This window comes from Globicephala melas, chromosome 4 (genome assembly GCF_963455315.2).
Source record: "Globicephala melas chromosome 4, mGloMel1.2, whole genome shotgun sequence".
Classification (NCBI taxonomy): domain Eukaryota; kingdom Metazoa; phylum Chordata; class Mammalia; order Artiodactyla; family Delphinidae; genus Globicephala; species Globicephala melas.
The window spans coordinates 72,044,469-72,057,109 of record NC_083317.1 but is presented as its reverse complement, the minus strand read 5'-3'; the positions used below and the strand labels follow the sequence as shown (position 1 = coordinate 72,057,109).

The following is a 12,641-nucleotide window of genomic DNA, read 5'->3' as shown; positions in this document are numbered from 1 at the left end:
TCCGTCTTATGCCATATTTCAGAAAGCACTGAGTCAAAAGAGCAGAAGAACTACTCTTACTTCCTTAAAAACAAGAATGAAATTCAATTTAAAAAATCTGCTTGCTATGTTTTTTTAATGTAAACTGAGTATAAATTGTAACTTGGAAAAAGTTGTTTTTATTTCTTACCCCCACTAAAGTAGAACAACAAATAAAGTCTGTACATCATTAATAACAAAAATCTCACTCAAAATAATCTACTATTCAAAGAAAAAAACCAGATTAACTGTGTATTACTGCAATACATTTACCAAGCATTTAAGCAGATTCCTGGAAAGAACAAATCCCCAGAAAAATACTTGTGTAAACAAATAGAAACAAATGTTATCACAATTAGAGGAACTACTAAAATAATTTTATATTGATTATGAAAAAAATTATTAGAAAAACAAGTTAAGTATAAATAGATAAATCCTTAAGTTTTTATCAGCTTTTAAGTGATCAAACATTCTTTGTTAAGGGATATATTATTGTTTCCCTCCTGAAAGAGTCAAGAGGGCTCCCCTTAGGTGAAGCATAATTACATTAGAATTAAAAATTTCAAAGAATAGTTTTTAAAAAACACCTAATAAAAGCTGAAAAAGGAAAAACATCACATATACTGTTCTTACATGAACAAAGTTTATAATTTACTTATAATTCACTGTAAAAATGCTGAAAGCCATATCACAGGAAACATAATAGTCGTAAGAACTTTTACAATTTTGTCCTTTGTGACAATGATTCCTAGGGTACTCGAAGAAAGTACTGTTGCAATTTTAATGACAATAAGCAAATCATTAACCTAAGTCTCATCTGTAGGAAAAGATTACATGGAAGAAAGAAAGGCTCATTTTTGGCTTAGATCTAGGCAATGTGGCAGAATTCTACTAGCAAACAGTATGTCTCAAATTCATTAACGAATATCATCTCATTGGTCACCTTTAAAGAGATCGATAAGGCCACAAGTAAACTTATTAATTAATACTTAGGGTGAAGATGTGTACCACTTTGTCCTTGTTTCCACTGTTGAGCGGTGTATTTTTAATGGCACTCCCTCTCACCCTTCAAAGTATCCTGCTTGGATAATAACTAAAAATTTGCTTCTTTTCACATCCTGTTAACCACATTGTTACTGTAACTTTTCAAAAAGGGAGCAAACTCACCTCTCTGCATACAGCAGCAATCTGTGCTTCATCCATGCAGGTCTCTGTTACAACATCAGTAAGTGATCCCCCAGCGAGGTACTCCATTACCACAAACAATTCGTCTCCCACCAGGTAACTAAAAAAAAGAACATACAAAATACATTCACACTTTCACTTTTTCTAAACACGTGGCACTCTATATTGAAGAATTCAAATGTTAGGAATCCTAATTAAAAAAACTAGAAAGCTGGTAGCTTTGATAGCTGGGAAGAAAACTGAAAAGTTGCTATGGAACAGCACAAAAAAAAAATACCTGAGGGTCATTATGATTTTCCCAAATCACTTTAAAATTTTGCCTGCAATTCTAACTTGAGTGTGTACATAGATTATTCCAATTCAAATAACCTTGTATGGCAGGAATGATTTGTCCTTTTTTACAGACGAAGAGATGGAGGCTTGGAAAGGCTAAGTAACTCATCCAAGGTCACACAGCCAGTAAGTGCCAGAACAAAACCTGAAGCCAAGCACAACTGATTCCAAAGTTTATGACTTATTTTAACCACCATGCTTTACTGACTTGAAATACTATTTTAAAAAGCAGAGAAATGTACCTGGAAAGTTTCTTTCTATGAACATGGCCCCAGAGCTAGCCCTAAAGTCTAAAAATGTGTTTTCTTTTAACCCATTCAAAACAAATTTAAATATGGAAATTAAAAAAAAATCACCTATGATTCCCTATCTCCAATATAATCACTACTATAATTTTCATTTATTTTTCTACAATTCTTCTTTCATTCACATATATGTAACTGCTTTAAAAAAAAAAACAGATGTAAGGTAATTCCCTGGCGGTCCACTGGTTAGGACTCTGAGCTCTCACTGCCTAGGGCTCGGGTTCAAGCCCTGGTTGGGGAACTAAAATCCCATATGCCACATGGTGCGGCCAAAAATAAAAAAAATTTAAAAATTAAAAAAATAAAAAATGTAAGATACATAATTTTCTCTTCTACTTTTTGTTCTCCTATTTAACATCAATTCCTAAATTAAGTGAGGTTTTGATAAACATGCTATTTGCCCATGAAAGACAAAATTTGAAATCAAAATTGACTTGAAAGTTTAAAAACTGTGTGGCTGGTCACCTCTGTCAGTCAAGACATGAATCACAGCCAACGTTTCCTTAATGTTTCTGCTTCTGATCATTTGTAATTCATATGAGCACCAGCAGCAATGTCCTTCATTTAACTGCCTTCTCTCACTTGCCAAGTGACAGCTATGTAGAAAAAGGACCTTCTAAACTGTAATATGCTATTTTTACCTCTCCTCCTCCTTCAAGTTTATTTTTCAGTGTTGACACTCAACCTTAGTCTAACTAAACTGGCTAGCCCCCAAAACCATGAGACTTAAAATTTCAACATTTTTCTCCCAATGTTTAAGAAATATTTATATTTACCTGTCTAAGAAGTTAACTATGTTGGGATTCTTTAATTCTTTCATCACCAGAATCTCATTAATGATCAATTCCTTCTTTGGCTGTTTCTGTAAATTAATCTGCTTAATAGCAACCTATGATGGAAACAGGAAAAAAAAAGTCAGAACAAGTTTCCTAATACTCTTAGAAAATTACAAACACAGATCAGTTAATAATCTAATTTACTACATACATACTATACGATGAGATTATAATTTACTCATAGGCAGTACTTTAACTTCCACACTGCCTATGCACAATTCTTTGTAATACACAGAGCTTAAATATTTTTAGATTTCTCTTGAAATCTAAATGCAAGGTCAGCCCAGTGCCAGGAATTAATCCTCTTTTCATCCCAAGCTGGGAAAATAATTTTTAAAATATTTATTTATGAAACCAAACACATAATTACTTCTTTTTTCCCCTCAATAAGGAAAGTGCTATAAAATTACCTAGAGTAATTCTTTCAACATATTCAACTGCAAGAAATTCCTTACTGATTATTCACAGGCAGATCTAGTTTCTTCCCATATTAAAAGCTAATGGTAACACCCAGAAGTATGAAAAAGTAGCTACCTCTTGTCCCAATGCCACATCAGTAGCAGTGAAAACTGTGCCAGAAGCCCTAGGGAAAAGAAGACATAACCAGATTTAAGGTTTCAAAATCATTCTCATTTATAACATCCAAAGACTTTATACTCAGAACAACTAAAAAGAGGTTAAAGAACGTTTAAGACTAAACATCTTTAAAAGAAGTAAAAGCAAAAACAAAGGGGGAAAAAATAAGAAAAAGAGGCAATTCTTGTGGCCAAAACTTGTTAGAAATTTGTCATAAATTTCAGATCTACAAAAATACAGAAAAAAGATAAAGAAAAGAAAGAAAAAAGTCACATATACTCATGGATCCACTGCCCTGTTTAAGAAACAAAGAACTACAAATAAATTTGAAGGTTCTTATGTGCCCTTTCCAAAGGCATCCTACCTCCTCCCTAAAGTAATCTATATTGGGTATTTATTCTGTATTTGATGTGCATCATTTACATGTATTTCTCTATACTTTATACTCTATACTTTCTATAACGGTGCGTACCGCTATAGAAAATGTTTCACATAATTTTTTTTTTTTTTTTTGGTGGCACGCGGGCCTCTCAATGTTGTGGCCTCTCCCGTTGCGGAGCACAGGCTCTGGACGCGCAGGCTCAGCCACTCCGCAGCATGTGGGATGTTCCCAGACCAGGGCACGAACCCGTGTTCCCTGCATCGGCAAGTGGACTCTCAACCACTGCGCCACCAGGGAAGCCCCAATTTTTTAACTTCATATAAATGATTTCATTTTATGTATTTTCCTATAATTTGCTTTTTTAATTCAACACTGGATTGGGGATGGTCATCCATATGGATAGGTGTTATCCTTGTTCACTTGTAATTATTACATATATTATCCAGTATACTATTTACAATTTATCCATTCTCAGGCAGAAGAATATTAACATGATTTTCAATTTCTTGTTATTAAAACCAGTGCCGCAAGTGAATTTGGTTTTTAACAAGAAATTCATAAGGAAGTTTTCAAAAAGACTCAAGCTCACTTTCTAAACTGACAGAACACTTTCCAGAGATTAATAACATTAAAAATTCAAGATGTTCATTTGCTCCCAAGCAACAGAAAAAAAGATTTCAGTTAGCATAGTTTAAAAATACAAATTATTGGGAATTCCCTGGAGGTGCAGTGGTTAGGACTCCACGTTTCCACTGCAGGAGGCCTGGGTTCAGTCTCTGCTCAGGGAACTAAGATCCCATGAGCCATGTGGCACAGCCAAAAAATAATGATAATAATTTTTAAAAAAATACAAATGGGGCTTCCCTGGTGGCGCAGTGGTTGAGAATCTGCCTGCCAATGCAGGGGACACGGGTTCGAGCCCTGGTCTGGGAAGATCCCACATGCCGCGGAGCAACTAAGCTCGTGCGCCACAACTACTGAGCCTGCGTGTCTGGAGCTTGTGCTCCACAACAAGAGAGGCTGTGACAGTGAGAGGCCCGCACACCGCGATGAAGAGTGGCCCCCGCTCACCGCAACTAGAGAAAGCCCACACACAGAAACTTAGACCTAACACAGCCAAAATAAATAAATAAATTTTAAAAATACAAATGATTGAACACAATCAGAAGATCAGTAGAATTAAATATCCATACTTAATGATGTGATTAAAATGCAGGTTTTTAAAACTATAATCCTGTAGTAAATTTTCTTACTGTCTTTTAAATATTTGCCAGGCAATTTTCCCACCCATCTAATTTCTTATCACCAACGCAAAATAACACTTAAGAAGAAACAATGCACAATCACTGCTAAGTAGTACAGTATTTTAATAGCATCTAGAAATAAACGCATTACTTATTTACACAAATCCAAGGATACTACTCATAGAATACCAGAAGTGCTCAATGTCAGCAGGCAAAAGAGATATCATGCTGGGCACCCAGGAAATAATGAATATTCTGGTAATACAGTCACAAATACTTACCCTTGCCCAATTTTTTCATATCTTGTGTATTTTTTCTTAGGGTCACCTATGCTTACAATAGTTCCTATTTTAAACAAAAACAACAAAAAGTTGGAAACTCAGTCAAGCATTTAAAAATTGTAAACTAATTCTGATAACATTATTTCTTTTAATAACCTCCACTGATTTTAGAAGTTTTCAAACATAACACTAAGTTTCAAAAATAATGTATGTTTCAAACACTAAAGAAACAATTAACAAAAATAAAAAAGTATCAGAAGCAAGAAGACACATTATTTCCACTAGGTTAGACCTCCTAACTAATGTCTTGATTATCCCACCTCCTCAAAATGACCACGTTTTAGAATGACCAACAGTACTAGTTTTCTTGAGACTAAGGGGGTTTTAGGATGTGGCATGTTCAGTCTTAAAACTGGTAAATTCCCGGGGAAAGGAAAAGTTGGTCATCCTACTTATCATACTCCACTGAAATGTACTAAACTAATGATAAGTTATAAAACTACTTACTATGAGAAAAAATATAAATATTTATATATATATAAAATACCCAAATGAAAAACCCTAAATGGCTTTTCTGACTCTTCTCATATATCTTATATCTTTCAATATATTTAGGAAATCACTTATTACTATAAACATTACTCTAATGTGAACTAATCATACATGTGTTTTAGGAAAGTTCACTATGTCACAACTAAGAAACAGGTTTTATTTTACTTTATTTAACTTTTAATTTTACATTGGAGTATAGCTGATTAACAATGTTGTGATAGTTTCAGGTGCAGAGCAAAGGGACTCAGCCATACATATACATGTATCCACTCTCCCCCAAATTCCCCTTCCATCCAGGCTGCCACGTAACATTGGGCAGAGTTCCCTGTGCTATACAGTAGGTCTTTGTTGGTTATACTTTTTGTTTTTAATTAAAAAAATTTTTTTAAATTTTTGGTTGTGTTGGGTCTTCGTTGCTACGCGAGGGCTTTCTCTAGTTGCGGTGAGCGGGGGCTACTCTTTGTTGCGGTGCACAGACTTCTCATTGCTGTGCCTTCTCTTGTTGTGGAGCACGGGCTCTAGGAGTGCAGGCTTCAGTAGTTGTGGCACGCAGGCTCAGTAGTTGTGGCACATGGGCTTAGTTGCTCCGTGGCATGTGGGATCTTCCCGGACAAGTGATCGAATCCATGTCCCCTGAATTGGCAGGTGGATTCTAAACCACTGTACTACCAGGGAAGTCCCTGGTTATCCATTTTAAATATAGCAGTGTCTACATGACAATTCCAAACTCCCTAACTATCCCTTCCCCCATTCTTCCCCCCTGGTAACCGTAAGTTCATTCTCTAAGTCTGTGAGTCTGTTTCTGTTTTGTAAATAAGTTCATTTGTATCATTTCTTTTTAGATTGCCCATATAAGGGATATCATACGATATTTCTCTTTCTCTGACTTACTTCACTCAATATAACAATCTCTAGGTCCATCCGTGGTGCTGCAAATGGCATTATTTCATTCTTTTTAATGGCTGAGTAATATTCCATCGTATGTACGTACCACATCTTCTTTATCCATTCCTCTGTCGATGGACATTTAGGTTGCTTCCATGTCTTGGCTATCATAAACAGTGTTTCAATGAACACTGGGGTGAATGCACCCTTTCGGACCATGTTTTTCTCCAAGTATATGCCCAGGAGTGGGACTGTAGTGTCATGTGGTAGCTCTACTTCCAGGTTTTTAAGGAACTTCTATACTGTTCTCCATAGTGTTGTTCCAATTCACATTCCCACCAACAGTGTAGGAGGGTTCCCATCTCTCCGCACCCTCTCCAGCATTTATTGTTTGTGGATTTTTTGATGAAAGCCATTTTTGACTGGTGTGAGGTGATATCTCATTGTAGTTTTGACTTGCATTTCTCTAATAATTAGTGATGTTGAACATCTTTTCATGTGTCTCTCGGCCACCTGTGTCTTCTTGGAGAAATACCTATTTAGGTCTTCTGCCCATTTTTTGATTGGGTTGTTTGTTCTGATATTAAGCCTCATGAACTGTTTGTAAATTTTGGAGACTAATCCCTTGTTAGTCACATCATTTGCAAATATTTTCTCCCAATCTGTGGGTTGTCTTTTCGTTTTGTTTATGGTTTCCTTTGCTGGGCAAAAGCTTTTGAGTTTAATTAGGTCCCGTTTGTTTATTTTTGTTTTTATTTCCATTATTCTGGGAAACAGATCGAAAAAGATATTGTTGCAATTTATGTCAGAGAGTGTTCTGCTTATGTTTTCCTCTAGGAATTTTAGAGTGTCCAGTCTCACATTTAGGTCTTTAATCCATTTTTGAGCTTATTTTTGTATATGGTGCTAAAGAATGATCTAATTTCATTTTTTTACATGTAGCTGTCCAGTTTTCCTGCAACCATTTAAGAGACTGTCTTTCCACCATTGTGTAGTCTTGCCTCCTTTGTTGTAGATTAATTGATCACAGGTGCATGGGTTTATTTCTGGGCTTTCTATCCTGTTCCACTGATCTATATTTCTATTTGTGTGCCAGTACCATACTGTTTTGATGACTGTAGCTTTGTAGTATAGTCTGAAGTCAGGGAGCCTGATTCCTCCAGTTCCATTTTTCCTTCTCCAGATTGCCTTGGCTATTTGGGGTCTTTTGTGTCTCCATATAAATTTTATGATTGTCTTGTTCTAGTTCTGTGAAAAATGCCATTGGTAATTTGATAGGGATTGCAGTGAATCTGTAGATTGCCTTGGGTAGTACAGTCATTTTGACAATATTGATTCTTCCAATCCACGAACATGGTGTATCTTTCCATCTGTTTGTCTTCTTTGATTTCTTTCGTCAGCGTTGTATAGTTTTCGGAGTACAGGTCTTTTGTCTCCTTAGGTAGGTTTACTCCTAGGTATTTTATTCTTTTGATGCAATGGTAAACGGGATTGTTTCTTGAACTTCTCTTTCTGATCTTTCGTTGTCAGTGTATAGAAATGCAACAGATTTCTGTGTATTAATTTTGTAACCTGCAACTTTACCAAATTCATTGATTAGCTCTAGTAGTTTTCTGGTAGCAGCTTTAGGATCTACTATGCATACTATCATGTCATCTGCAAACAGTAACAGTTTAACTTCTTGTTTTCCAGTCTGGATACCTTTTATTTCTTTTTCTTCTCTGACTGCTGTAGCTAGGACTTCCAAAACTATGCTGAATAATAGTGGTGAGAGTGGACATCCTTGTCTTGTTCCTGATCTTAGAGGAAATGCTTTCAGCTTTTCACCATTGAGTGTGATATTAGCTCTAGGTTTGTAGTATATGCCCTTTATTATGTTGAGCTATGTTCCCTCTATGCCCACTTTCTGGAGAGTTTTTTATCATATGTGTGACGAATTTTTTCAAAAGCTTTTTCTGCATCTGTTGAGATGATCATATGGTTTTTATTCTTCAATTTGTGGGTGTGGTGTATCACACTGCTTGATTTGTGGATATTGAAAAATCCTTGCATCCCTGGGATAAATACCAATTGATCATGGTGAATGATACTTTTACAGTATTATTGGATCTGGACTGCTAGTATTTTGTTGATTATTTTTGCATCAGTGATATGTTCATCAGTGATACTGGCTGTAATTTTCTTCTTTTGTGGTATCTTTCTCTGGTTTTGGTGTCAGGGTGATGGTGGCCTCACAGAATGAGTTTAAGAGTTTTCCTTCCTCTGCAATTTTTTGGAACAGTTTCAGAAGGACAGGAGTTAGCTCTTCTGTAAATGTCTGATGGAATTCGCCTGTGAAGCCATCAGGTCTTGGACTTTTGTTTGTTGGGAGTTTTTAAATCCCAGTTTCAATTTCAGTGCTTGTGATTGGTCTGTTCATATTTTCTATTTCTTCCTGGTTTAGTCTTGGAAGGTTGTATTTTTCTAAGAATTTGTCCATTTCTTCCAGGTTGTCCATTTTATTGGCATACAGTTGCTTGTAGTAGTCTCTTATGATCCTTTGTATTTCTGTGGTGTCCGTTGTAACTTCCCCTTTTTCTTTTCTAATTTTATTGATTTGAGTCCAGTCCCTTTTTTTCTTGATGAGTCTGGCTGAAGTTTATCAATTTTGTTTATCTTTTCAAAGAACCAGCTTTTAGTTTTATTGATCTTTGCTACTGTCTTCTTTGTCTCTATTTCATTTATTTCTGCTCTGATCTTTATGATTTCTTTCCTTCTACTAACTTTAGGTTTTGTTTGTTCTTCTTTCTCTAGTTGCTTTAGGTGTAAGGTTAGGTTGTTTGTTTGAGATTTTTCTTGAGAAACAGATTTTAAAATTAGGATATCGTACATAAAACTCTAACTTATATTCATATTAACAGTAAGTCAAAACATGAGAAAACCACACTAAATTTTCACTTAAACTTTCACTAGGTAAAAAGAGAGAGGGGCATATCAAAGAAATTCACAGATATAATCCAGTTTTACATAGGTACCCAACCTCAAGCCTACTGCCAATATATAATATTTTTCCTTGATCCCTCTAGGTCAGTATCCTTTATAACTAAAGTTGCTATAGACTTGTAGTGAGATGTTATTGCTACCCTCTCTGGCACTGTGTGTATTATTTCCAGTGCTTGATCCAGGCCAATGATAGCTGATGGATGAAAAAGGAGAAGAGAAAAAAATATATTTTATGCTTACACATATTATCTATATAGGCCATTTTGTTTAGTTATTTAGGGGCATATTTTATTCTACAGGTGTACATAAATATATACAAACTTCCTTTGATAAAGTTTCCAACTAGGACCCACAGATTTGGCCCTTTGAGAAGAAGTATTGCTCCCCAAGGTACTGACTATTTTGCAAAGATGCTGCTCACCAGCCAGCACATAATAATAAGAAAGCAAAGAACAGTATTATTTTGGCTTTACTACATTAATTGAAGCTGTTGTTCCTAGAAGAAAACAATTTATTTTTTATGTCTTAAGCCAACATATAAGACATAAATCAAGATCCACCTGGGCCAAATGTTTCAGGGGCTGTTAACAATTTAAGAATAATGTAAAATGTAGTTAACATACTTAATTTCTCCATAATCTCTTCATCTGTCATTTTGGCCTTCTTTTTCTGTTTGTCTGAAGTCTTGGCACCACTATCAACATTAGAATCACCAACTGGTGCAGGAATAGGATCAATTACAGACCGTGTATAAATCTGCAGAGAAACAGTTAATTACCGAGACTTGAGGAAAAATATTTTTAGGTATTCTTACTGGCACACTGTTCAGTTCTTTGATTTTTTGACAAAAACTAAGTTGTCCTCAGTGTTCTAAAGAATGAGAATAGTATTTTCAGACTTGTCTTATGAAAGACTGGTAACTAAGATGCAATGTGAAACATTTTTCTTTCGCACGTCATGTATATATTTTAAAAGTCTGTGTAGCGAAACAGCAGATCTGTGAATGAAATTTAAGTGTAACCAGATTGAAAATAATATGCCAGAAATGAAGCAAAAAGAAGTACAAGTTAAAAGTCATATTTTTTCTACAAGAGAGAAATAAGGAGCAAAGAAACCCTGATGTTGAAATAACTATTAATTTCCACAAAATTTTTTTATACAAATATAATATCTACCATTTCATTTCAAACAGCCAGTTCTAAGTGGTAAAGAAAATAGAGCTCTCTACCATTAGATGAGGATCCATTGGCAGTCCTTGGAGCCTTACCCGCCTATTGTGCCAACACTTCATCACGCTCCCTGGACTTTATTTGTATTAGTACAGGGAGAGGGACAGGACTCTTTCTGTCTCTATCTAAGGTTTTTATTATTAAAATTCTCCCATATCTGTTAGAAACTTCACTCTCGGCAGCCTCTTGAATGATACCAAGGCTTTAAGAGAAATGTTAAATGGGAGTTAAATACGTACTTTGGATAAAAGGTAAGATCCAAGTTTTAGATACAGTACTTTTCTGCACTGAGATAAACAGAAAGAGGCAAAGAAACAGATGAGTTCTCTGGAACAGATGGTGTAATACAGAAAGAAAACAAAATGAGAAAAGTATTTTAACTTTTAAAGAATCCATTCGGTTTTAATTTTCAAAAAACTAGTTTTTTGATGAGTGGTGTTTAGGTAAAGATCTCCTAGTCAAATATCCGATATTAAAACATTTTAAGCCTGAGGACTTTTAAAAAATTAATCACTGGAAGTTAAATACAGACTGCTTTTTAAAACACACATGCACAGACACACACAACCCAATTCACTAATCAGAAACTCACTGATTTTGTATGATCTGGTCGTGGGGCAATAACAGGAGGAGGAGTCTCTTCATCATCATCGTCTTCTTCTGTTACTACTGCTGTTTCCGAACCCTTGGTATTCAGCTGCATTTATCACAGGAGCAAAGTGAGGAAGACAAGTCAAATATGACTATCTCTCTTTTTCACCATACTTGAAAAAATATTTAATAGCTCATTTCAAAGGAATAAAACCTCACTGGTTCTAATCTAATCATTTAAAAAGTAAAGGTAGGGGCTTCCCTGGTAGCGCAGTGGTTTAGAGTCCACCTGCCGATGCAGGGGACACGGGTTCGTGCCCCGGTCCGGGAAGATCCCACATGCCGCAGAGCGGCTAGGACCGTGAGCCATGGCCGCTGAGCCTGCACGTCTGGAGCCTGTGCTCCGCAATGGGAGAGGCCACAACAGTGAGAGGCCCACATACCACACACACACACACACACAAAAAAAGTAAAGGTAATTCTATATGTTACAGAAAAGTTTATGAAACAAATGTATACAGTAAATACCAAGTATTCTTAAGAGGGAATTCATACCTTTTATAGAGAATTTTATACCATTTTAACAAGCCCAAAAAGTAAACAATCATTTCATTTGTTAAGACCAAAAACAAAAATCCTCTGGACTTTGTATAAGTCAGAGATTTCTGGCTATTTAAAACAGCTAGATTCACCAGAAGTTGTGACTAACAAAGCAAAAGAGGAAGGCATTATCCTTTATACAGAGCTTATTATATGCTAGGTGTATGCTAAGTAGGTACTTTACATGTTATTACATATAGTCTTCAAATAACTCCAGGAGACTGTGTCCTCCTAATTGAGGAATTGAAAATAAAATAGCTACTGTTTGCAAGAGGTATTTGTGCTTACATGATAACTTAGATAAAGTTTCAGACAACTCTGAAGATTCTGACAGGCTTCTATTGTTCAGTATATTTCCATAGTCTATATTCAGTAGGATGATGCCAGAGGAAAATGCTGGCAAGTTCTTTGTGTTCATGTTTATATATGGAAACATTATCAAAAGTAGCTAAACTGCTCTAAAGATCATAAACTTTAGTTACTTTAAGCATCACCTGAGGAAATTCTATTTGCTTAATATGGCTTCCTCAAATAATCAAGTGGCTAGCTAAAAACATATGTCAATATTAAGTAGCTATTTCTGGAGGCTGTAATTTATTTCAGAAAGTAAAATAAAAACTGAGACTTGTTTGGGGTAACTTA

General features: G+C 35.5%; 1 protein-coding gene across 2 annotated transcripts in view; it reads right to left on the bottom strand.

Moving 5' to 3' along the window:
- PAK2 (p21 (RAC1) activated kinase 2) overlaps nt 1-12,641 on the bottom strand; it is a 79,837-nt gene that overhangs the window by 9,376 nt on the left and 57,820 nt on the right. For both annotated transcript variants that reach the window (XM_060298227.1, XM_030859819.2), the window contains 6 exons: nt 11,401-11,505; nt 10,203-10,335; nt 5,161-5,224; nt 3,212-3,260; nt 2,618-2,730; nt 1,186-1,303 (listed from right to left, as the gene is read on the bottom strand). In XM_060298227.1, coding sequence (XP_060154210.1) covers nt 1,186-1,303; nt 2,618-2,730; nt 3,212-3,260; nt 5,161-5,224; nt 10,203-10,335; nt 11,401-11,505 — 582 coding nt within the window. The remainder of the gene's footprint in view (nt 1-1,185; nt 1,304-2,617; nt 2,731-3,211; nt 3,261-5,160; nt 5,225-10,202; nt 10,336-11,400; nt 11,506-12,641) is intronic.